Source organism: Diorhabda sublineata, chromosome 2 (genome assembly GCF_026230105.1).
Source record: "Diorhabda sublineata isolate icDioSubl1.1 chromosome 2, icDioSubl1.1, whole genome shotgun sequence".
NCBI classification, from domain to species: Eukaryota; Metazoa; Arthropoda; class Insecta; order Coleoptera; family Chrysomelidae; genus Diorhabda; species Diorhabda sublineata.
In genome coordinates, this window is record NC_079475.1 from 5,110,517 (window position 1) to 5,138,417 (window position 27,901).

Sequence of the window (27,901 nt, forward strand, 5' to 3'; positions counted from 1 at the left end):
TCTACCTATCCAACGACAGGCATAGCATAGTGTGGGGGAGCTCCGTCTTGTTGAAATACCAGTAAATCTTCGGAAAGGTTATCATCATTTTCTATTATTGTTGTAATACGTGGGTCAACCCCTTCCCTGAGTAACTCAAGATATGATTCACCATTTAAACTTCCGTTGATGAAGAAAGGTCCGACAATGTGGTCACCTAGGATACCACACCAAACGTTTAACTTTTGGGGATGTTGTGTATGGAATTCACGCATAATATGTGGATCACTTTCAGCCCAATATCTACAATTATGCCTACTTACTAAGCCATTAAATGACCATGAGCATTCATCAGAAAAGCAAATATTGTTTAACAATTGTGGATTGTTATTGATAATTTGCGTCATTGATTCGCAAAACTCTAGACGACGACGATCTTCATTCAACTCGTGCACCAACTTAACTTTTGTATGGGTGGTACTTGAATTTATGTAGAACTCGGAAAACTGTAGAAGATGAAACACCGATCGCTCTACTTATTGTTGACAACGATTGGGGTTGTTGAGCCTCTAAGCTGACTTGCCCTAAAATTGCCACTTGGATTGCTTCGTTATTTACGAGTCCCTCTCGCTTATGCACTTTATTGCAAACAGACCCTGTTGTGGTAAATTTCTCCATCAGTTGAATTACATACTTATGAGTTGCATGTCTTCCGTCATGTAATTCGTTAAATATTCTAGCAGCAACTCTTGCACAATTATTATTTTGGTAGTATAAACCTATAATTTCAATTCTTTCTTGCAAAGAGTAAACCATTTCAGAGAAACAAAATAAATAATGTATCAAATTACACTATCAATAGTGATTACAAATTCTAGTTGACAATGTCAAACTTTAATAAAAAGTAGAGTTTTTTGTTGTTTGGATTTTTTAAGTAGAATAAATAGCACAGTTAAAAAGATTAAAGAGTTTGAACTGTTGTACAACCCATTTTAGTACAGGTAAATAAGGTGAAAGTAAATAATAAGTAAAATTTGTGCTCTTAAAAGAAAAATTGTTTATCTCATAAACTAACCACTTTAACCTACAAGTATTATTTATACATTTTTGAAATCAGCTCAAAGAGGAGTATCCAAATTTTACATAAAAAATATGAAAAGTAATTTAAAAAAATAAAGGGGATGCTGCTAGGGGTGAGGGGATGGCTTTTCCAGTAAGTTTAAATAAGCCATAATGCTTGCCCCTTCCAACATAAATTGACGTGTTTTTGGATTTTTTCTAAATACCAGTATTACAAAAGTTATTAAAGGTGGATACTTTTATCTGAAAAGCACTGTATACTAGACCCCAAATCTATACATACCTTTGAACTTGATTTTTACCTACCCAATATCAGTACCACAATTTATTAATTGGTGGAATTTGCTTTTAACAAGAAGCAAAACTAGGTTGTCGTTTGTTTAGGCTCTCAACTGCTGGACAAACTTATGTAGTAGCACTTAACAGTTAGTGCTGTTAGACGGTATAAAAATAGAAGAAATTGAGAGCTAAAATTGACTGGCAAGGTATTATACAACAGTGAGGTTTTAAGTGAAATGATAGCGATCTCAAAATTACGACCTGATATTCTAGACTAAAATTAAAAAGTTAAGAAAAATTTCTATTCTTACGATAAGAATAAAATGATGGGCAAGAAAATTCATGACACTCAGTAGTTAATTTAAAAAAAAGATGAAGTACGAAACAATGACATAAGTTTTTTCACTTTATTTTTATATTAAGAATTATTTTTCATTTTTTACTTTCATAAGAGCTCAGCTTTTTTTACGAGGTCTCTGCCAGCTATATTATGACCAGTTTCTTATTGGAAACGTGGCAATGAAACACCAAAGTGGACTAACTTTAATATAATTTCCGAGCTTTCGAATACTTGTGTATTCATCATATGGGAAATAATTAATTAAGATTGTCGGTGGTTTTGAATCGTATTTATTCTAGTAAAAATTTCAAATTTATAAGTTTCAAAATTCGATATTCAAATTGAAGTTGATAGAAATATTGATTAATTGAAATATATCAAAATTTTGATAAAGACTTAAAGAAAAGTCAAAACGTTATTTTATCTTCCAAAAATTATTGAAAAAACAAATTTTAAAACAGAAGAGACCTAAAATCAAGAACATTAAGATGCATTTATATATATATATATATATATATATATATATATATATATATATTCACACACAGCTCATTGGATACAACGTGACACCCTATAGGTAATTACGTAGTTTCTACAACTTCATAAATTATTACTGGTTTGCTTCATATAAAATAAGACATTTCCATGCTTGATGCTGTTAATTATATTGAAAATTTGGCATGTCTTTCCTCGGTACGTAGAACAATTTTTATGTATCCTTAGAACCATTCAAGTAATTTTATTTTTAGATTTTACGCAACGATTTTCGCATACTTCAGATTATGGAAAGTCGATGTTATGGTTTGTAAAATTATTGATGGAGGGTGCTTTAATATGGCCAGATACTAAACGTCCTAAATTGCTAATCGCTTCAACTATTATTATATCATTTAGTGGCATTTTTACATGGTTCGGTATACTATTCTATATATTAAATATCAATAATTTCAATAAAGCCATTTACGGAACATGTTTACTTGCACTACCTACAATGGTAAGTTCTGAACCTAAAAAAATTGATCTCTATTTAAAAATATGGTTGATTCCACATCATAACATATCAAAAGACTAGAATGGTCTGAGAAAATAATATGGAAGTGAAAAAAGAGTGATTACAAAAAAAATACATACATACCAAATTTTTTGTTTCAAGTTTTTTATTGAAATTGAAAAAATAGCTACTAAATCTATTACCTAAACAGAAATATGCCAGAAATACAATTATTCAAATTATGTGATATGTTCATTCAAATTCAAATAATAAACAAAATTAAATACGAGGACTGCTACTTAAGTTTTGAAATAGACAAATAAAAACAAATATTTTTAATTGGATATGGCTTTATTGTTTTTCAGAATATTTTTTCATTAATATCAATAAATATCAACCTCGCAATTTATTTTTGATTTGCGAAAAGGGGCCGTCACACGTTAAGGGAAGGGGGTCGGGGAACTGTTACTTTGTGTGACAGGGGGGAAAGGTGTTCAATTTCGAGACAACACATTTCAAAATCTATTATAATCTAAATGTTAAAACACAAACTTCAAACTATTACTATACGAAAACATCAAAAACATATAAAACTATATCTGTTGTCAACCACTCCCTCTACTAGAGTTATAGTTCTTCCAATATCAATTGCAGAAGACAGTAATGCGAGAAACAATCAATATTTCATAAATACGCACCAATAATACCAAATTAAGAAACGAAAAATAATGTTTACTCCCCGTATAAAATTCTAACGAACCGCCAGTCCAAGAGGACTCATCATCTCTACCAATGAAAATTTTTACCTATCGCGCAGTTTCGTCTTCAAAGAATTGCTGCTAAACGTGCCAGAAAACTCCTTTGTGTGGATAATGTCGATGATGCTGTATGGTTGGATAAAAAAGATGTTGACACAACTAATATTCCTGACATTAACAACTCAAACAAGATCGAAATGGCTGCTATGCCTATTAGGGTGACGTCACACTAAGCTAAGGAGGGGGGAGTCTCGCAAATGTAACCAGCTGTAACAAGGACGAGGGGAGAGGCAAAAAATGTTGAAATAAGAAGAAATAATTGGGTGCCAATCAAGGATAGAACGGCGGATGACCCATCGATTCGCTGTTTTGACTTTTCAAAAACGTTTTTGTTTGACTGATGTGTGAGAGTTCATAGATGTCTTTTGAAGCACCGTTTTTGAATTTTTCCAGTATTTCTTTTCACCAATCGACACGAGGATTTTTTGAGCGATTGTCAAATTATGGCGTGTAGAACTGATGCCCAAGTACTCAATCTCACAGTATGTCACATGTCACAGCATCGATGTTCTGTGGCACAACAGCCTTCATGATAAAAAGTCGAAGAAAGTTGATCTGTTGGTTCAATCAAGTAGAAAGTTATAGAAAACCATCGCACGAAAATATTTTCAATTTAATTAAATTTTTCGACCAAGATGAATTTTCTGTAAGTATCTGTAAACAACTCAAATAGCACTCATATGACAACACATTCTTAATATGTTCACTCTTAAAAATGTCAAACTTTTTGATGGCAATGTCAGATATGACATATTTACATCAGTGTTGCCATATCTCAGAACTTCAGTAGTAACCCTCATATTTGATGTGATTTTTATGTTCTACTCTAAACAAACTCAGACCGATACGATTTATGGTTAATTACTTGAGAAAATGAATTTGAAATGTAAACGAACTGGAATATATGAAGTAAAAAATAAAAGTCAAGATGACAGCACTGAATGTCATAAGCAGGGTCGCCAACCGCTCAAAACGAAAAACCGCAGATAGCCGCAACTAAAATAACTGTATAGTCGGGACTCGTCAACAATATGATTAACCAATATTCTCAGTTTTCAATCACGTATAAAAGTCAAACGCGATTCACCACGCTTTCGATGTATGACAAAATTATTATTGTTTTATTCTCAACTCAACGGGATATGTTATAAAATATGTAGATGTTGAATTAAAAAAAGAAAAAATAACTGTAATAACACATTTGGTTACCATGTTTCCATAGTTTTCAATGGTACTTTCATGATAATGGATAATTTTTTGGAAAAGCCAAAAATTTAGCCACTTGTTGATCTATACTTCAAGATCCTTAATAATTCGTTGGTTACAATGTAACAAGGTCTCGATTAGATAGGTCATGTACTTAATTTATTTTTAGAATATTTTGAAAACTCCTTTAATTGGCTATAAATATAAAGCAATAAAAAAGCTCTTAAATCAAATTGAAGATGACTTTTGGCCGTATGATATCGTCGATATGGAAACGAAAAAAGAGTTGACATATATTTATTCTTTAACCGTGGGTTTCATGTTATTTTTTTATATTCTAGGTAAGTGACAAATCAAAGAATAAAGTGATTTTTTTAAAATATCTGCCAAGTGGTTTGGAGTTATGATAAGTTATGATTAGTATAATTTCATACGATCATCGTATATGAATATATTAGAAATTTAAAATACGAATGATGGTTATTACGTTACATATTTTCAACTTCCAATCCTCCAAAGAAATTCTCTTGAAAATTGTTAAATATTAAACTTTTATGCGGAAGAAAACGTGTTGTTGATCTATACAGAGATCGACATAAGTCCGGCAACGCTTTCAAAAAATCTTCATTGAAGAAGAGTTAAACCTGTCTGTGTCGGCCTGTATAAATGCAGGAGGCCTCGACTCGCATACATCCGTCCAAATAGGTAGAAGAGGATTCGTTGAGTGGCCTACACGGTTATGTGACCTGATACCCTGTGATTTCTTCCTGTGGGCCATCCCAAAAGACCACGTTTTTCAAGAGGACCACGCGCCATTCCCGACTTACGAACTTCAATTGAAGAAGAATTTGATACTCTTCGCGGATAGCTTGACATGCTTCGCCGAATTTGCCTCTCGGTTGAAAAATGTTGGCGTTTACGCATTGGTTAATATGGCCATCAATTTGAACACTTACAGTAACCATTTTTCGGATTCCTTTTGTAATTTCTTTTAATGAATTAATTTTGATACTGCATTTCTTTCTCTCAATAAAAATTTATTGCTTGTCTTATGCCGAACTCTGTAGTACCGTTCTCGATGAATTTAAAATAGTGGTGATCACATTCACAATAAATAAATCAAACAAATTAATTTAGGAAATTATTATATCCATCCTATTATTACAAAAGCGCCGTTTTTGATAGTTCAGGGAGATAATTTTCCAAAATTTTTAAAAATATAACCCAATAAACTTTACTTAGACTCCAAAACTCCCCTTTATTAGTAATGGGTTAGATATGATACAAAATGAATCATTAACGTTTTATGATTATTTTCAAAATATGAACTTTGGTAGATATATGAAAAATAAATTTTCTCAATTTACCTCTATGAATAGTTACAATATCTACTATATCATCCAGTTTTTCAAAAAAAATTGTTCTAAACATTACGCACATAATTTTATACCACCTTCTATTATACGAAAGTGAGTTGATTCAAATGAAATATTTTAGCTCAAACCTACTATGGAGCTTTTCTGATACTACCAGCTTTTCTTACAGAAAGAACATTACCTCTACCTTGTATACTACCATTCGGTTGGACAGATAAATTATCCTACGCATTTCTATACGCCTTACAATTCATATGTCTCCAATTTGGAGTAGCTTTTGCAGTAGTAGGAATAGATATATTAACATTATCTTTATGTCTGTGTACGTCGAATCAATATAGGGTTCTTCGAAAATGTTTTCTTATATACAACACCGACGATATGATTCAAATTAATGACCGTTTGAGAACCACATCAAAAGTTTCTATGAAACAATACGATTTGGAAAAAGAATATTTGGTTAGATTGATAAAACATCATAATGTATTATTAAGGTAAGTCGTTATGGAGAGTTTATTGGTTTTTTCACTATAATTTCACACCCCTGTTTATTTAGTATCTATAAGCTACAATAGTCCGGTCAATTTAGACATTCGAAGTTACATAAATTCCCACCAAGCTGAAAATCAGTAAAATTATTCAAAATATTTAAAAGCTCATGTATGGAAAAAATTTTTTTCAATGCCAAAATAGTTTTTCGCGATTTTCAGCAAGACGGTAAGTTTCATCATAAAACACCTCAGACAAAAATTGTAGATCATAAAATTATCTATAAAAAACGTTTATAATACTTTTTTTCGTACGAGCCACTGTTTCTGAGATATAGTGATTCAAAAAGTTATAATCGTCATTATATGCACACGTTTCCATGCCACCTATGAGGTATTGTACTTGGGGCGTTTTCTCCAGTAGGCCTATTCCACGAGTCTGTTGTGATCATATTTAATTTGAAACTATTGCAAAATAATGGAAGTTAGCATGGATTGAAAATATAAATGCTATTTAAGTTGAAAAAAAAATGTTGTGAAATTTAATATTCCGAGTCATAACTTTAAAATTCTTTTGAGTGCATGTCAATAGCGATATATCGTATGCCGCTTCGATGGAATCAAACGTTTCCTTTACTGATTCAATATTAGATCAAAACCGACCTTGACAAGGTGTACCTACCAGAGAACAAAACAGGCAGTTTCACTATTGATATAATAGTCAATTCAAACAGGAGAAAAAAGATAAACGATTATAGAATTGAGTTTTCCGCTACATATTTCTATTCAAATTTGGAATTAATTTTAAATTATCCCATCATCATCATTTTTTAAAAGTTTTTAGCAACGGATTTTCATTCTAAAGGTGTGAAAACCACTCTTATGTAGAATAATTAAAAAAGTTGGAAAAATTCCTTACAATGAATTAAAATCAAACTTTTCTATGTAAAAATAGTTATTTATGCAACAAGTGAGTATATTCATACTTTTTTTTCACGAAAAAATTCGACAAAACTTTGATCAATTTCCATTTGGTAATTAATTTGAAGTGAAGAAGAAGTTACATTACTATTGGTACTTGAATTAGCAACATTTAACGAGTTCAAAGAAATAACATCAAATAAAATTTTCACTGCGGAATCCATTTTGTTTTTTATTGAGTCGGCTACGTAACTCTCCGCAGCTGTATTGGATTCCCACCCACCGTCTTTCTTCATTTGAATTATATCACCATTGGAATCCACTAATAGAGACGCTGAAGAGCGTCGAAATGTATGCCCAGTGCAGTTTTTTGGATTGGGTAAATTCAAATATGTAGCGGTAAACGAGGAAATTTTTGAAAAGGTATTTGTCACTGAATTGTATAATGACTTCTTTAACTGATATAATTTGAATGTCTCGCACTATAACACTATTGTGCACATATCTAGAAGCGTTGACAATGATGTGCAACAACTTGTTCTGGAATCTCTGCAGGATCTCTATGTTGAAATTTCAGGCTATCCCCCAGAGCTGAATCTAGTAAGTACATACCGGCTTTGGGATGCTTCTATAAAGTAACACTTTGTTTTCAGTTGATAGCTGGGATTTCCTGTCTATAAGCCAATACATTTGGTTTAGTTTTAGTCCTAACTGCTTTCGCTTAGTGAATATGTTTCTGCCAAGTCAGCCTTCGGGCTAAGTGAAGTATTTACGCTGTTAGCTTATGGGAGTTCTGCTTCATTAATTTTTACAAGAGGACATGTTTCAATTCGAAGTGAAAACGTAGCATGGACGGACATGGATTCATTGGCTTTAATACGCTATTGTTTGAGCCATATCTGGATCCTGTTTAGATTTATCTGCAAATTCCTTGAGGCAGCTGTGGGATTTCTGTGGGACAATAATATGGCGGTATATAGATTAAATACAGAACCGATCGTAAGACACTTCTTTGAGGGACTTCAGATGAGATGATTGTTAGTGTGTTATTGTAGTTTACAAGGAAAGATCTATTAGTAAGGGAAGATTTTAGTAATTCGTAGGTATTTTTTCAGTTTGTGGTTAGGTGAGATGTCCATGAAGGCTGCTGAGCAATATCTTTTAACTTCAAAATCACTATTTATTTCATTGATTAGTCTGTGTACATGTTCTATTGTGCCATGCTTATTTCGGAATCCGAATTGGTGTTGTGGTATGACTTTGTTTCTTTTATAATGCCATTTAGTTTTTTTTATGTAGATTTTTTCAAATACCTTGGACAAGACAGCTAATAAGATATGGCTATATGTTGATATTTCCCTTGTTTTGGAATCATAATTATTTGAGCTACTTTCCAGGTACTTGGGTAATAGTTAATGGGAAGTATTGCGTTAAACAAGAATATTATGTATTTATAAGTTTTATCAGATAATTCTTGCAGCACCTTACCAGTAATTAAGCCAAAACCTGGTGCCTTTCTAATGTCAATTTCTGCCTTAATTGTTTCTGTTACTTCAGATGTTTTGATTTCATAATGTGGCAAATCCATTTGGTGTGGTGCGTCTAGAAATTACCTCATTTCAATTTTTTCATCATCGAGTATGTCTTGCGGATATGATTGTTGTTGTAGGTGAGTTACAAAAACATCTGCTTTATCTTTGTTACTCCTTGCCCTTGTATTTCGAGTATCCTTAATTGGGGGATTATGTTGTGTTGGTCTTTTCAATTTTCAAATCGTTTTCCACAAATAGTGGTTTGTTTCTATTATTGGTGTTAATTTTATCAGATAGCTTTGAATAGAGTGTTTTTTCGGCAATTCTAGTTTTCATTCCATTTTTTCCTTAATCTTCGTTTTTCTGATAGCTTTTCTTGGACAACATTTTGTGATTGCATAGAGAAGGCTATTTATCTTTCTCTATAAATCTAGAATAGTAAGTGTTTATAACTGGTGTGTGGTCCGACGATAACTCTATGGAGCTTTCAGCAGTCCATCTCTTGATGTCAATTCGTTTGGTAATTTCAGTTAAAGTCGAGAAATTCTGGCATTTTGTTTACATCTGGGGGCCAGTAGATTGGCTCACTTGTAGAGATATATTTTAGGTTAATGTCAGTTATTGCTTTTAATAATCCTCCTTCTTTGGTTTTGGTTACTCTACCCCTGTTTTCATGCTTGGCATTATAGTCGCCACCAACTAAAAACGAATGGACTAGTGTTTTAAAGAGTTTTTCATACTGCTTCTTTTTATTATTATGTTTGAGTGGAGAGTAGGTTGCCGATAGAGTTGTGGCCCTATTTTGTCTTTGATAGTGACACTAGTAGGTTGTAGGTAATCCTCCCTATTCCCTATTTTTTTCTCTTTCGTAATGTTGGTTATTTTCTTTGATTATTACAGTAGTTCCGCCATGCGCCGCATTACTGGGATAGTTCGGTCACGGAATATAATTCTTAAACTTAATCTTAAATTCTATAAACTGCCCTTAATGATAACATTAGAAATAAAAGCCTTTTTTCAGCTTTAAAATGTTTTTTCAATGCCACATAACAAATAATTATTGTAATATTTAGTGGTCCAAACATTAACCCATAAAAAAAGTGATAGTGGTATCGACAAATCAGCTATTAATAACGGGGCAAGCATTCCACTGGAATTAGTAGGGGGTCAAATTTTATTCTCGATCTGGCTGAACGATAGACCATTAGTAGCATTATAACGTTCGAGGTAGACGCTACGCTTCCGTGATAGTTTTGATCACTTGTTTTTGAATTTAGGAACTTTCTAGCCTCGAAAGACCATGAACATATGATTCATAAATTTCTGGCATCACTGAGCGTTTGAACTACTATAATATGCCCTCAGAGGAGGGCTAATTTTGTCCGAAGCTTTGGATATGGTCTATGGCGACGAAGATCTTTCTAATCAAGTAGATGAAATATTTATTGAGCCCCCTGAGACTAAAATGAAGACTCTGCAGATGAGGATGAAGGAGGTATGGTACATAATCTAACGGGTAGACCGCTACGGACACCTGTGGAAATCAAACTGGTGGACAACACTCGAGTGAATAACAATAGTGTCAAACCTTCGGCGGCACTTGACGAACATCTTGCTTCAACATCTGAGGCTTTAGAAGAATCTCTTAGTCAGACCGATCAGACAGAGGAACAACTATACTACACTTGGATCAATGAGCGTCTTGGTGAGAAACTGGACTGCTGTTGCATTGAAGGTGATTTGGAAAATGGACTTCACATATATCCAGAGGCTAGTTATAATCAGTATAACAACTTGTCATGCACCGACATATTTGAAATGTTTTTTGACAATGAGATTATCAATATTAATGTCCCGAGTGCATGTCAAATTTAATTTTCTCGAGTTCGCGAATGCGCACGAGAGGAAATTATGAGACAATTTGACATGCACTAGAGGGCATTTTGGCAGACTATTTCCTGAGAAAAATTAAATCAAAATAAACAATAATTGTTCCTTTTCTTAAAATATAAAATTAAAACCAAATGATGTTTATTAATCCTAGACGAAAATTTGGCACTAGTGCAAATTATCCATAATTTGCACTAGTGCAGTATTATCGCTGAAATTTGATCGTTGCTAGGTAAACATAAAATATTACAGCTTTTTGGTTGGCTTAAATTTTTCGAAGGAAATAGTCAAATATACGCAATTTTTTTGAACCAACTTGATCCAAAAATTGCAGCAGCTGAAATCAAATTTTTTCTGTTTACTAATACTCTTCCATCAAAGGGTATGTATTGGGATACAAAAGACGATGCAAAAAATATAATGATTAGTAATTCCATGAGGCGGAATCGCTTTTTACTGATACAAAGATTTCTCCATTTTGCTGACAATACTAAAATGGACGCTTCAAATAAGGTATGGAAGATTCGTTCTCTGATGGATAAAATAAAAAAAAACGCTGTATGGATAATTTTGTGCCTGTTCAGAACCTTGATTACGATGAGTCAATGATTCGATACTACGTGTAAGCAATTCATCTGTGGTAAGCCAATTCGATTTGGCTACAACATGTGGTCCTTGAACTCGACATAGGTATAGGTCAATTTCGACCTATACCATGGGACAAATCCTCGTGGGAATGAAAAATACGAGGCACTCTTTAGGAAATCAGCGTCTCCATTAGTATTGATGCTTAAAGAATTAGTCATCAAGAATTACGCTACAATATTCATCTCGACAATTTGTTTACCGGATTTAACCTATTTGGATATCTAAGATATTTACGCTATGGTGCTATAGGTACCACAAGAGAAAACCGGATACGAAAGTCATGCCCACTAATCAATAAAAAGTCTTTTTCCAAAATATCAGCACGTGTTGGAAAAAATTGGAATATTTTTAGTGAGATGGCTAGATAATTCAGTAGTTGCTGTGGCTTCCACAGATGCAGGAGTATCCTCGTTGAGATCTGTCAAACGGTACTCGCAAACAGAGAAAAAAAGTATATTAGTTGATCGCCCATATTGCGGCGCCAAATGTAATCAAAATATGAGCGGGACCGATCTCATGGATGAGTGTATTTCAAGTTATTGGGTTGGTATAAGAAGGAAAAATAGTATTGGAATATATTCACATCGATATTAGATGCTGCAGTAAACAACGCTTGGTTATTGTACAGAAAACACCATAGCAAAACAACAAATTTACAGTTTAGAAGAGAATTATTGCAGGTATACATGGCGCGTTACGATGGAGCTCCTAAAAATCCAGGATCTGCAAAAACATCAATTTCCAGAACCTTTCTTTCAGCCATTCGTTATGATAGTATGCACCACTACGTTGGTCCATGCAACAGACGCCGTTGTGCTGGCGAAGACTGTAAATCTTTTGGAATAACCATGTGTACAAAATGTGATGTTGGTTTATGTGTTTCTTGTTTCGCCAAATACCATATAGTAATAGCTAATATTTATGTCTTCGAAAACATTTATATTCTGGAATATTTTTTGGTCTTAAGACCCCATTCCCAACTGATATAACCCAGTAAAAATTTAAAAAAATAAAAAATACTTCTGGGCATTAATGGGTTAATTCATAATAATATTTTCACCTTCAAAAACAACCCTATTATCATGAAAAAAAATGTATTCCCTTTTTTTTGTTGATAATTGAAAGTAAAAATTAATTTTTTTATTATTTATTTATTATATATATATATATATATATATATATATATATATATATATATATATATATAATAAATTTTTGATCATTTTTTATTAAATCGAGTGTAACATTATATTTCATCGACACTTTCGATTTCTTTCTCTCCTTCGTCATCTTCATCTGTGATAGGGGGGCAATTTAGACAGCTGTCACCAGAAAATGTTCCACATGCCGAATTGCAAGATAGTCCAAGTAGTTTTGACAAATCTAAGTATAAGTTCTGACGGCCCGAAATAAGCTAGCTAATTAACAAGATAGCTTTAGTTTTCTTGCGATAACTTTTTTAATTTTATAGCTATGAAATTTATCCAAAAACCATTTTAAAAGAAATTTGAAATGTTACAATTCCTGTAAATTCAAATATTACATGATTGTTCGTTTTTTAAAAACTCGAGGTCAAAGATCTCAAGAACAGTGGGCCTTGCACTTGTAATGTTTTTCTGTCACCGCTTTATTTAAGAGATATTAACCAAAAACTATTTTTTTCTTTAATTCGAATAATTTTTTTAAATAGTACTTAAATTTTCTAAAATATTGTTCACAATTTGTCATTTAACATATAGTGAGTATCAAAATAAAGTATATTACGTAGTAATTATCTTTAATTTTAGTATTCATGGATAATTCATTACTTTTTGTATCTCTTTTTTTGAAAAATTTTAAAAATGTATATTTATCATAAACTTTATTAATTTTTATTCAAATGATATAAAATCAAATTCATTGAAATTTTTTTCAATTTCCTTCAAAAAATGTTCAATACATTTTTTAATAATATTTGATTTTTGAATAGTTTTGATATCGTAAATAGTTATCATATTTACAGTTGTGGGATGAAATTATCTTTAATTAGCTATATCTCAGTTATTTTCGCTTTTAGATATCTAAATTTAGGTTAAATTCATTCATTTTTTGACAGGTTCTAATTTTATTCCTCACATTTTTTTTGTAAGTTGTACATTTTCAAAGTTATTTTCAAAAAACCGTCCAAAAATACTCTTTTTTACACGAAAATTGATTATTTTCAACTACACATAACTAAAGAAATAATCGCTTAAATAAATATTTTCATAGAACATTTTTCATCCATTCCTGACTTATTTTTAAGATTATATTTCCCCTCCCTTTTAAAATCGAATCTTAGGCGGCCCCTAGACAATCAATTTTATTTTGCAATATTACGAATTGTACAATATTATTGACCGTTTAGGGTTAATATTGAAGATTGCACAATTATTGAACAAAAGTTTGAGTGATTTTAATTTTTAATGAACCATATTTTTCCATTGCATTGTGTAGGATCAATATTGCGCAATATTTTTCAGTCTGTGTTTCGTCTTGACGAGAAGTACACGCGCACGTGCACAATGGCGGGAAAAGAGAATGAAAAAGTTAAGAAAACAGATTTTTTATTTATGTATCTAATCTTTCGACCACCGACGTGTTCTTTTAGGTTTAGCCACAAGCAACACAACTAAGGCAGCAACTAAATCTTGTTCGGACATGTTGCTTTACGCACAGTGCTTACGGGATTAACAATATTGCAGCAGTTCGTTTATTGTGCAATTTAATTAACCGTTCGGATTCTAAGCGCCTTTCAATCTTATTGTACAATAAAATATATTGTGCAATGTTATTGTAGGGTCTAGGCCTTACATTGATTTTGACTTAATGTTATACGTTGATATCAATTGGTTGTCGGGACCAAAAATCTTTGGAAAAAATCATGATTGACTGGACTATAAGCAATGTAACATATCTCACTTGTTGGATAGAAATACGGGGGAAAAGCAATTTACTTACACTGAAGAATATTGAAAGAAAATTTATAATGAAATATTGGCGATAAAACAATTTTTATTTCTTAGATATACAAGATACATGAACGAAGTTTTGAACCCGTTTGAACTTGGTCATTTGGTAATTAGTATAATGGGAATTTGTCTTGGAGCTTTTGTTTTATCAATGGTACGTATTGATATTATAACAGTATTAAAGAGAAAAAACTTTGGTATATTTAATAGAGCGACATATCAACTTTTGACCGTATTTTGGCAACAATATATCTGTTTGGATTTATTTTACAACTGGCTATAGATTGTATAGTTGGAACGGATTTGCATTATCAGGTAAATTTTTTTTACATCATTTTCATATTTAATAAAATGATATAATAAAAGCATAATATTGTAAAAATATTATGAATTACAATAAAACAATTTTCAATTAAAGTGTACTCGTGTAAAACCGGCAACACCGGCATCGTCAGCAAGCATAATAATTTATTTTATTTATTTATTATTATAATATATAATATATCATACATAATATATATATATATATATATATATATATATATATATATATATACAGTGCTTTTCAGATAAAAGTATCCACCTTTAATAAATTTTGTAATACTGGTATTTAGAAAAAATCCAAAAACACGTCAATTTATGTTGGAAGGGGCAAGCATTATGGCTTATTTAAACTTATGCACTTTATTGCAAACAGACCCTGTTGTGGTAAATTTCTCCATCAGTTGAATTACATACTTATGAGTTGCATGTCTTCCGTCATGTAATTCGTTAAATATTCTAGCAGCAGCTCTTGCACAATTATTATTTTGGTAGTATAAACCTACAATTTCAATTCTTTCTTGCAAAGAGTAAACCATTTCAGAGAAACAAAATAAATAATGTATCAAATTACACTATCAATAGTGACTACAAATTCTAGTTGACAATGTCAAACTTTAATAAAAAGTAGAGTTTTTTGTTGTTTGGATTTTTTAAGTAGAATAAATAGCACAGTTAAAAAGATTAAAGAGATTGAACTGTTGTGCAACCCATTTTAGTACAGGCAAATAAGATGAAAGTAAATAATAAGTAAAATTTGTGCTCTTAAAAGAAAAATTGTTTATCTCATAAACTAACCACTTTAACCTACAAGTATTATACATTTTTGAAATCAGCTCAAAGAGGAGTATCCAAATTTTACATAAAAAATATGAAAAGTAATTTAAAAAATAAAGGGGATGCTGCTAGGGGTGAGGGGGTGGCTTTTCCAGTAAGTTTAAATAAGCCATAATGCTTGCCCCTTCCAACATAAATTGACGTGTTTTTGGATTTTTTCTAAATACCAGTATTACAAAAGTTATTAAAGGTGGATACTTTTATCTGAAAAGCACTGTATATATTGAAATATATATATTTTATATATATATATATATATATTATATATATATATTTTATATATAAGGAATTATTTATTAAAAATGATATATTCTAAAAGGATTGCATATGTACAAATCATAATTTGTATCATAGAATAATGTTATTAATTATAAATTAATATAAAACTTAGTGGAAGATTGATTTTTTTAAAAAAATATATATGAAACTGTTGCCAAAATGACCCATAATAGTGAAAATTCATAAACTATTAATGAAATAACAGTTTATTTAAAAACATAAATATAAGAACCGACAAGTGTTTGAAAAGTGACATTGTGAGGAGACAAGAGCAAAGTCTAGTCAGTCATATTATATGGTTGCTAAGGAAAAAAAAAAGAAGGGGATGATTATTTATATTGGAAGAAGGGTATCAGCAGAAAAGAGAATGGGGAGTGCAAAGTTATAAGAAATAGAAGTTAAATTTGAATCAAAATACAAAATAATTGCGAATTATTAAAGATGAATGGAAGATAAATATCTGGACTGAAGAAAATCCAATTAGTTGAAGATTTGTTACTAATCCAATGAGTTGAAGATTTGTTACTGACAATTCACAGAAGTAAATGCAAGTTTTAGATCTGATATTGCAAGATATTATCATCTCAGGTCAGTTCCTTCACGTATTATTGGCCAATAATAATAATAATAGTAACAATATAAAATAATTTATAAAAAAAAAGGAATATTACCTATACTTACTTTGACAATGGATAAAATTCCTTATTTGTGAGGTTAAGATTCCTTTTTCCTTTTCCGTAGAAATAATATGAATTGTGTAGTATAATTAAATTTTGTTCAATGTATCATATGTAATCCTTCCACAGAAATAGAACTTCTTGATTATATCATATAAAATTGACATAATTTTTTAGTATTTTCCTTATATTGTACATCTAAATAATAGAATATTCATCTGAGTCGATTTATAACAGAGAACTGTGTAGAATTATCAAATTAGAGGAACGGCTAACTTCAGGTTAGACTCATAGGCGTACTCAACTACATTTTATTAAACTTTATTTGAATTAAAAATAATACAATTAACTTTTAACATAAAACTTTTATTGATTTGTTAAAAGGAAAAACATCCATAAGTTATTTATTTATGCCAGAACTCAAAGAGAGAATGAGTTTCATGCCCGGCAAATAACGTGCTAGCGACAACAATAGAAAAATAAAAACAATAATAGAAATAAATAATTACAATATATATATATATATATATATATATATATATATATATATATATATATATATATATATATAATGATGATTCTTGCTGCATTTAAATAACATTTTACTAAGTACATCTTAGTATTTTTATATTAACCCAATTAGTGCAAAAAATAAAAATATATACTTTAAGCGTGATACCAAAAATCACTTTCAGCTGAAATTCTGCATAGTTGTAGTAATTGACACCCCGAAACAGAAAATCAAAGAATTCATTCTCAGGATTAAAGCTGTATTTATAAACTCTTACAATCGCGCCCGCACTGACGCTCTGTTTGGCGTTACGTTCAATTTTGCCTAGGCTAGGTTATAATCTGAGAATACCAAGGAGGTGTCAAGAAAGGAAGAGGAACAACGGATCAGATATTTACTATTAAGACGATCATAAATAAAATCCATGATCGAAATCTAGGCCTTCATATTATGTTTATAGATTTTAAGTAGACTTATGACACAGTTGACAGAAGTAAAATGTATGCTGCTTTTATTCTACTAGGAATCCTGAAAAAAATTGTGTCATTAGTCAAAATGACATTAGATAACTTACACAGCAGAGTAACAAGTGATAGAATTGCAGACAAATTTAGGGATTAAAAGGGAATTAAAATCTAATATCGACAGTGGCTTTTAATCTGGTGTTGGAAAAAATTTTACGAGATAGCAAGATACAAACAACAGGGCTCATTTATCACCATAAACAACAAATTATTGCACATGCAGACGATTTAGCTTCAATAAGCAGAACAAAAAAAGAAATGGAAATAGCATTCTGTAATCTAGAAGAGGCTACACTTGTAGATTAGGAATAAACCAAGAAAAAATGAGATTGATAATAATAATAATATGTCATCTTTATTTCCATATGTGCCCGAGGGGTCGTTAACGACCCTAGATAAATATAAACTACAATTCACTAGGTCATACATTTACACTAATCATTTAAAAACATTTTTATAGATGTGGGCATTAATTGGTAAATAAGTAATAACAATAGATAATCAAGAAAAAAATATTTATTCATACAAGTGGTGAATAGTTTCAAAACATATCGTCCTATGTTTAAAAGTAGCACATCAAATTTTCTTTGCTTGATATAATGTCTTTTAACCATTCTATACATGAAAATAATCAAGGATCTTACACGAAACCCAAATTATAATGTTTTATTGATGAAAAACGTAATGTTTATGATTGTGAGCTAATTTCATAGGTCAGTAGAAGCGGCAAAAGATGAATAGCCTACAAGCAACAAATCTGACAATCCGTCACTAGATCTTGACGCAAAAAATTACAAGATTAGATTTAAATGGTTTCATGTGTCGCCATCCAAATTTATCCCAGTGTGTGTGCCAAAATTTAACTAAAAGCTTATGAAAAATAATGTTCACTCAAGTATCTACATAAAATCTGAATTTGTGTGTGAGAGGGAGGCAGAGAGAGAAATAAAGAGAGGAATCATTTATTGTTAAAAAGCTTGTAAAAACTAAAAAACAAAATAAATAAAGATAAAACAAATTAAATAAAATTTCAATATACAGAATAAAACCCCAATGAATAACAAAATTATAGGTAATAGTAATAAGTAATAATTAGTATATAAGTCCATAGCAAAAATTTAAACCAGTTTACAGTATGTCCGAAATTAATTAGAAATATTATTAGAATAGCAGTCCTTTACAGAGTAGAAGATACTTTCCAGTGAATCTGCCCTCAAATTATAGCGGAATGCGGGAAAAGATGATATCGATTTGATTTCCATTGGCAATTGATTGTGCATTTTTTTGCATTGTAAAATATTGAGCCCTTAATCAATTCAGAACGTGGAGTAGGTAGGTAGAGGTCGTGCTCCGCGTTCCTAAGTGGTTAGCCGCGCATCTGAAACCGTAGTACTACAATTTGTTAATTAAAATATTATGATCAACACAATCGAAAGCCTTAGAAAGATCATAAAAAGTTGTTGATTGATGGATGTTTAGGCTAGAGTAGACATACTTTAGGAGGGGGAATACAGCACCATTTGTGCATTTGTTACTTAAAAACCCAAATTGATGGATAGTAAGTATTTTATATTTAAACAGAAATGATAAAAGCCTCTTTTTGACCAATCTATCTATGATCTTAGGTAACTTGAGGAGTGCAATTGGGCGATAATTCGATGCTTGATTTTTATCTCCTCTTAGGTATAATTATAGCCGTCTTAAAGCAATTGGGAAAAGTGCCATTTTGAAATGAAACGTTAATTAAAGTGGTAAGGTGATTTAATTCGCAATCGGGCAGACTCGGGAACATTTTTGATGTTAATAAGTCCATTAATTCCAGATAAGTATTAATTTTTATTGTCATTAATTGTGCTGCGAAGCTCTGCCGAAACTACGGGCATAAAGAAGAAACTGTGTAAGTTAGCATTGGCATCAGGGAGATATGAAAGCGGATCTTGAGAAAGAGTTTGATTAATTTTTTGGTTACATAAACGAAGTATTTATTGAAGTTATCAGGTGAAGTAGAGATTTTTCTCGACTAAGAAGCCTCATTTCTTAGATAATTCATAATGGACCATGTTTCTTTAGACACATTACGAGAATTGGCGAGTGTCCTATTATATCCTACAGATATAAGTAAACCTTTAGTGGACCAGGGTTTATTCTGCTCATTTTTCATACGCATGAGGGAAAAAGAATTGGATACTAGACTATTTAGTGTTTTTATAAATCTAGAAAATTCGAACTCTACATCACCCGAGCACATATTCCAGTCAGTTGTTTGACAACTGTGCCTGAAGTTTTGAAAACTTTTTTCCGAAAATATATGGCATAATTTGTATATGCGTGCATTATATAAAATGTTTATGAAATAAGAATATGTAAAATATAAAAATTATTTATGTATAAAAGTTAAACAGAAGATATACAGACAAGTTATTATGGACAAAAGACCCATGGGGATACAAAGCAAATATAAATTTTTTCATACGATTTATTTTTTATTTTACCTTGACATAAATAAACAAAAACATTATTCTATTGTAGGCCACTTTACTACCCGATTACGTTTTCCATAGCGATTGGAAATTGTTAAACGACAATCATCTCAAAAAAGACATATTATTCGTGTTACAAACTAGTCAACGTTATCCTCAGTTTACTGCTTACAATTTATACGAGCTAAATATGTCGACGTTCTTAAAGGTAACAAATCTTCTTAATAAATTCTTATTAGGGATGAATCGATTCTCGATACCACCGATTCTTGGACATTGGTATCGGTATCGAAAATCGATCACAAAAAGTCTATACCGATACCAGTAAATGGACTGAAAAATTATGTTTAAAACCAGTTTTTATTGTTATCAAAATGAAATTATCATATTTTGAGAAATAATTTGTTAAAATATTTGTCTTTGTTAGAACAACATGCTGCCTCGGTACATTTATTACGCCGACAAAGTAGTTCCATATCGTCTTTGATCCTGCTTTCAAAATAACTCGGATAATGATTTTGACTTTTGATACAATAACCAAAAAAACTAAAGAGCTTATCATAGACCATGTGCTTCCCTCTGTTAAGGATTGGTCCAATTTAATTTCAGAATAAATTTGCGAAATTGCCTCATTTATCCCTGTATAGGCGTAGATATTTTAAAATTGTTTTGAAGGTTGTTCAAACAAATTATGAATAGGTATGTTTCTCTAGTAAGAGGATTTTTTTACAAGTGGCTATTATACATCGATGGTCTCGGTATCGGAATTGAGAATCGATTTTTTAGGTATCGGTATCGAGAATCGAAAAATTTTGGTATAGATACATCTCCAATTCTTATCATACAAAGGTCGGCATAAGTCAGATAACAAATTTGCTTTAAGAGAAAAAAATGTAGCGTCAAAATGAATTTATGAAAAAAAATAACAAAAGGGATTCGAAGAAGGGTTAGTGTTTAAATTAATGCTCATCTTGATTGATTGATTGAGCCATGTCCAACGAAACATCTCAAGTTGTCCGCGAAGAGATTCAAATTCTTCTTCAAATGTTCGGAAGTATGCGTGGTCCTCTTGCATAAACGCGGTCCTTGAAAAAACTCCACAGGAAGAAGCCCAATAGTGTCAGGTCACATAACCGTGTAGGCCACTCAACGAATCCTCGACTGGCCATTCATTTTCCAAAAGGAACATTAACACTTATGCTGCCAGAGGTAATTTTCGTGAATTTCTAAACAGTTGGCGGCTGGCAGACGTTTACTTATATGGACTAATTTCAGTCGTTTTAAGCCACGGAGTGACCTTACGATTAAAGCCGTGTCAGGCATATGTATACTATTTTATGTGCAATTATATCAAAGCATGTTTTTGGTGGCCCCAACAGAAACCCACAGAAACAAGAGATATAACTACAAATATATCTGATTCAAAAGTTACTTGGAATGAATTCTAATATGACATGCACATGTTCGGTTTCGATGAACACCCGTCACAAAAATTTTTTTCTTGTTTTTCTTCAAAGTGGTATAGTATTTTGTGCAGTTTTTTCTTGCACCGGGGGATGTGAGTGGTAAATACACTCTTTTTATTGAGGCAGACTCTTCTTCGGTACTATTCTGAAAAATCATTGGTCTGCATACCTCTTCTCTGCAATCGGTCATTTTTATTTTCTTATTAGTGACCTGTCCCAGTAATTCCATTGCCAGTTTTGATCAAATTTGTCAATTTACGTTTTTCGATTATTGTAATCCGTAATGCTTTTTGGTTTCATTTTCTTTGTTCCCGATTCTTCATTGTCTTTCGTGGCTTTTTTCCTAATATTTCCTTGTTGATCTGAGCTTTTCCAGCTAAAAATTTCATATTCTATAACATTTTCAGAGCAAATTTTGTAGAGCACTGTTTGTTCTAAGAACATTTTCAAAACGTTCTTACAACATAAAAATGGGTTGCATTCTATAGAACTTTTCAATTCTTTAAGCTGCACTGTAAGGTCTGCAGGAAACAATTATAGAATTGTTGAATAAATGTTCTTACAGATCTTAGCACGTTGACTGCCAAGGCAAGGTTCAGAATTCTGTTTAAAATGACAATATAATTTAATTAATATTATTAAAAACTCATATACTAGTGCATAGTTATTATAAAAGGCATAAAAAATGTGTTTTTTTTTTTTGTAAAAAAGGTGTTACAAATTACCTCGTAGTTGGCTTCTGTAACATAAATCTCTTCGTGGAAGCCAACTACAAGTTAATTCGTACGCAGACACGATTCGACCTGTCGCTTCTCTAAAGCTTAATCATATATACGCGTCCATATTCGTCAGTAGTATCTCAGATGTTGTCGAGTGCATTACATTTACGTCTTTCTTGAGTGTTTTGTTTTATAATTATTGTTATAATTAAATTATCAAGAATCCAATATGGATAAGAAAAGACCACTGACTCAAAATTGAGTAGTACGCAAATTTGAGTGATTCCGATTTGGACAGGATTTTTGGCGAGGATGGTAACGACAGTAGCGATTATGAACCTTCTGAGAATTCAAGTGATAGTGAAGATGAAGTTGATCCCGAAGATAATGTCGATGATTCCCAAGCAACAACATCAAATGCGAATGATAATATGTGGACAGAAATTCAACAAAATCCTGAATTATTTATTTTCCAAGGAAATGTTAGTGTGAAATTGGATACGACAAATTTTATAGTATAAACGCTGGTGGACTTATTTTTTTTTTCGGATGAATTTCTTGCATTACTTGTGGAACAAACTAATTTATATGCTGCGCAAGAAATTGAAAAACGCAATGAAATAAAAAAATTGTAAAATGCAGAGATGAAAGTTTTTATTGGACTTCTGTTGCAAATTGGACCTTGTACTTTTCCATCAATTGAACATTACTGGAGCACCAACAAGGTATATAATGTAAATTTTTGGCGCTCACATATGAGTCGAAATGGATTCCAGTTGTTACTTCGTTATTTGCATTTGGTTGATAACTCAATACCATCTGCCGACAGATTATACAAAGTGAGACCAATACTAAATAATTTCAATAATATTATGCGTGAAAACTATGTACCAGATAAACATTTTTATATTGACGAATCCTTGATGCTATGGCGAGGAAGATTCCTTTTCCGCCAATATATAAAAAATAAAAAACACAAATATGGTATCAAACTGTATAATTTTTATAATTCTGTTACTCTTACAAAACTGCTAAATAAACGAAAAACTTATGTGTGCGGAACCCTACGAAATATATATACATCATATAGATCACGTTCATTTGGACATGAGAAAAATTGCTGCAAAATGGATCCTCAAATGTTTGAATGTTGAACAAAAGCGTGCAAAGGTAGAAGAATCGCGTTCGATCTGTGCTCGATTTGAAAACGATGTTGACTTCTTAAACCGAATTGTTACTATGGATGAGACTACGATCCAGAAACAAAGCAACAATCGATGAAATGGAGACACTCTGGTTCTCCAAGACCTAAGAAGTTTCGTGTCCAAAAATTGCAGAACAACGCCCCTGCACACAAATCTCATGTTGCCATGCAAAAACTTCGTGATTTAGGGTTTGAAATACTAGAGCACCCCCCTTATTCACCAGATTTATCTCCGGCCGACTATCATCTCTTTCCTCGACAGAAAAAAAGTTTAAAAGGTCAGAAATTTTCTTCCTTCGTGGAGGTAATAAAAGCTGTGAAGGTCTGGTTTGCAGAGCAAGAAGAAACACTTTTTTTAAAAGTCTAGAGACCTTGCAGGTTCGCTGTAGTGAATGTATCCAATTAAGAGGAGAATATGTTGAGTAATAAAATATTTTGACATTGAAATTTTGTTTGGTTCTACAGTAGGCTAAGAATTTTTCAATATATCCTCGTAGTATTAGTCCATTTACTCATTCGCGAATTTCTGCTTATATTCTGCTGATTTCTTATCACAATTTCTGCTTTTTTTTTCGTTTCTGTTACAATTAGTTGGAATAAATCATCATTCATGAATCACTAATAGGCCTCCCAAGGAATTTTGTCAGGATTTAACCCTCTAACAGGTGCTATAATATTCTTAACCTGAATGGATGCAATTCATCTGATAGATCAAGTATATTTCTTATTATGGTTCCGTTAACCGAAAAAGAGAGGATAAAAGTTTTAATGACGGTAGGTTACTTTAAACATAAGTTTCATTTAACGAGACCAGGAATAAGCGACGATGCAAATTTTTAGGTTTAAAACAGACGAAGCGTTTTGTGCCGAGTCGGCTGCCGACTGACAAAATTAAAAAATCACAGTCGTCACAGTCGTATGCTGTTGTCTAGTTGTGCTCGAAATATCTGAAGGATTCAAGAAAAATGCAGATTTTCCACATTGTATAGGAGCGATCGATAGAAAACATATCAGATTGATAAAACCGGCGAATAGCGGCTCTATGTTCTTTAGTTATAAACAGTATTTTTCAATGGTGCTTTGTGCAATCTGTGATAGCAATTATTTATTTACATTTGTTGATATTGGCTCATATGGAAAATCTAGTGACTTGTGACTTGAATTTTTAAAAATTCCACACTGTATGAAAAAAATGATAAATGGTACACTGAACATACCCGCAGCAACGCCCATCGAAGAAGATTTGATAGACTATCCATTTGTAATCGTAGGCGATGAAGCCTTTCCTCTCTCTGAAAATTTGCTTAGACCCTACGGTGGATCAAATTTATCTTTTGAAAAAAGAATTTTTAACTATAGATTGTCAAGGGCCCGAAGATATGTTGAATGCACATTTGGTTTAATAGCTAATAAATGGAGAATACTGATTGTTTCTGATTTTTTTAAATTAATAAATAAAATTTGAATTCATATAATTACCCATATTTCTTTTTTCCTCCTGGGTAACATTCTCGCCAACAAAAGTTTCCGTTACCTCTTCCCAACAACGTTTTTTATTATTTTGTTGGAATACTCATCTGAACGCATATCCCAAATCGCAGATCTTATATGAACCTCATTAATAAATCGGTCAATGTCCAAATTTTCCATTATTTTTGTAATCTGGCAACCCTGAGACTCTCAAAAATTAAAAAACGCAACAAAAACGCTCGTCGTCTGTTTCACCACATACGCGAACACTTACTGATGTGCCGACTAGAGTCGTAAAAACGCTTTCGTCGCATGGTACTCAACGATGCACCGTCTGTTTTATGTAACAGAAGTGTCGTAACAGAGCCGCCGAAGCGGCAGCCGACTCTGCACAAAACGCTCCGTCTGTTTTAAGCCTTATATTTTGCTGTCAATAGAAGACAACGCAACAGAAATTGCCTTGCAATAAAATATTAATCATTCGTTTGTAGCAAAGTTTTTGAAAGAAATAAAAACTGTACTTATACAAAGTTCCACTTGTTCACGAGCTCTTGAAAAAGGAATTTTGTGAAATATTCATGAGGCGTTGTGATGAAAATCCAAATTATCTAAATACCTTAGTATTTTAAAACGTTTTGTTCAAGTGGTACAGTAAATCTACACAACTCTCCCTACTGGTCTTGAGAAAAGCCCCAGTGGATTCGATTAAAACACACCCAGCGCCCCGGAAGAATTTTATTTGGGTAGGGAAATTTAATGGTCTATATATCTTATGGGAATTTAACAATTGAGCGATATTGGGAACAACTTTGTATGGCAGTGCTTCTTATTGATTTCCAGATCCAAATAATAAGAAAAATTTTATCTAATTATTCACAAATGATTGGACCATATGGTGGACTGCCAATTATTTTTTAGTTTTTCTGGTGTTAATATTATCAAATCGAATCCTAACCTCTCAGTTCATCCAAGGATTGCCGATTGCCTTAGTACCTCACCCAAATAGAGTAATCCGACAAATTCCTTCAATTCAGCTTCCTCTGTAGGTTTTGAGATTCTAGCTCTTAAAAAGCGAAGATGACCTACAGAGATTACCATTCAAATTCAACACAACGGTAAAAAGTTTAAAAATGGAGATATCTGCAGCAAAAACGAAATGCATGACTACCTCAAAAACACCTATCAGATGCAAACTGGTTGTAGATGATGAAATTATACAACAAGAGATGAAATTTGAATATCTAGCATAGAAATATCAGGATACGGTGATATCGACGCGCAGGTAAGAATCGAGATCAAATCCCGAATCTACAAGGCTGCCATCCGGTCTTTATTAACATACACAGTGGCAACCAGACCAGACACATCGAACACAAAGAGAATATTAGAAACCAACGAAATAAAAATGGTGCGCATGGTCGCTGGAAAAACAATTTTTGACAGGGAGAGAAGCGAGGACATTAGAAGAACATGTAAGATTGACAAAATAAACTAATGGATATTGGAAGGAAAGAGAGAGTGGAAAGAACACATAGATTGAATGAATGACGACGGAATGGTCAAAATAGCTAAAGACAAGTCGCCCTTAAGGTGCCGAAGCGTTGGAAGACCCCGCAAGATAAGGAGCGACAATCTCTCTAATAATTAAACGGCAGAGTATTAGATTTATATTTATATTCAAATTTATCAAAGATTTAAAAAAATAATAGTTGGGATTTACTTATTGCATAAACGAAAATCATACACATTTAGAAATATTTTAACAAATGCTTGTTGTATGCAAATTTCTGTAAACACTATTCACTTATAAAGACATTATATCGATCTATAAAATCGGACAAAATGTATTATTTTTTTTACAGATTCAAAAACTCGCATTTTCCGTTTACACACTTTTATCAAACATGTCAAAACTAACTTCAAAGGAAACTTAAATATTGTCTTCAGAGAATGTTATCAATTGCCATTAAAGATACCTTAATCAGCCATTTTGTTTTATTTGTTTCAAAAACTAATTAATTTAAGTGAATTACATCAATATATGTATTATATAAAAATAAGTACCTAGAAATACAAATAATCAATTTCTAAAATCATTTCTCTCATTTGATTTTGAAACATTTATTTTAATTCTGACCAAAACCTGAGATAAAGTACCAAAAAAGTTGAGCGTTAAGAAAAAATTTACCTCAATACTAAGCTTTATAAGTAAGTAGACGGCTATAAAGTAGCAGACAGAACTGGAATATGAGTATACCAACCCAGAACCAAACACTCTGAAAGCCTGGATAACACACCCAGCATTTTTCAATAACAAATCTACGCAATTGAAGAATGTGTTCAGCTCAATCTAGACAAGAACTATCTCAAACAGAAAATCCTCATACTATCCAATAGTCTAGCAACCATTAGAGCTTTAACCTCAAATACCTCGTTTGGGATTACCTAGACAAATTAAACGATCTAAGCAACAAAAATCAAGTTACCCAGCAATAGATTCCGGGCAACGAAATAACTGATAAGCTCGCTAAAGCAATTCACATTCTCTCCATCTAGGAGCGTACGAAATAGAAGACGAAGATCTCTGGTAGCTATAGTATACATTCTGATTGATTAACAGATCAGATGTAGACATTGGGTTCCCCAGTATCGCAGCAAGATAGGGGGATACAATAAATCATTTGGATCGCAGTGTATACGAGACCCCAATACGTACAACCAATGCTTCTCTTTTATGTGTTCTATTCATTTAAAACAAGTGATAGTTGGAATTAATTCATCAATTATTTGAGGTATAATTTATTTGTGAGAAGTAAGTTTCTGTTTGGAAGATTTTTTGAAAATTTTCCTAATTAAACGATTAAAAGGTCAAGCT

The 27,901-nt window shown here is 32.0% G+C and overlaps 1 protein-coding gene across 1 annotated transcript; it reads left to right on the top strand.

Moving 5' to 3' along the window:
* Nucleotides 1–5,960: 5,960 nt before the first annotated feature.
* On the top strand, nucleotides 5,961–26,960 carry LOC130453185 (odorant receptor 59a-like). Its single transcript, XM_056792803.1, has 6 exons — nucleotides 5,961–5,964; nucleotides 6,191–6,563; nucleotides 14,593–14,692; nucleotides 14,749–14,853; nucleotides 20,217–20,375; nucleotides 26,889–26,960. The coding sequence occupies exons 1-6, from the start codon at nucleotides 5,961–5,963 to the stop codon at nucleotides 26,958–26,960; spliced, it is 813 nt and encodes a 270-aa protein (XP_056648781.1).
* Nucleotides 26,961–27,901: the final 941 nt, after the last annotated feature.

Bases quoted from the DNA above. Each gene is read 5' to 3' on its own strand.
- LOC130453185 (XM_056792803.1), top strand. The intron at 6,564-14,592 runs GTAAGTCGTTAT...TTTATTTCTTAG, and splicing joins CATCATAATGTATTATTAAG to ATATACAAGATACATGAACG. The intron at 14,854-20,216 runs GTAAATTTTTTT...ATTCTATTGTAG, and splicing joins GAACGGATTTGCATTATCAG to GCCACTTTACTACCCGATTA.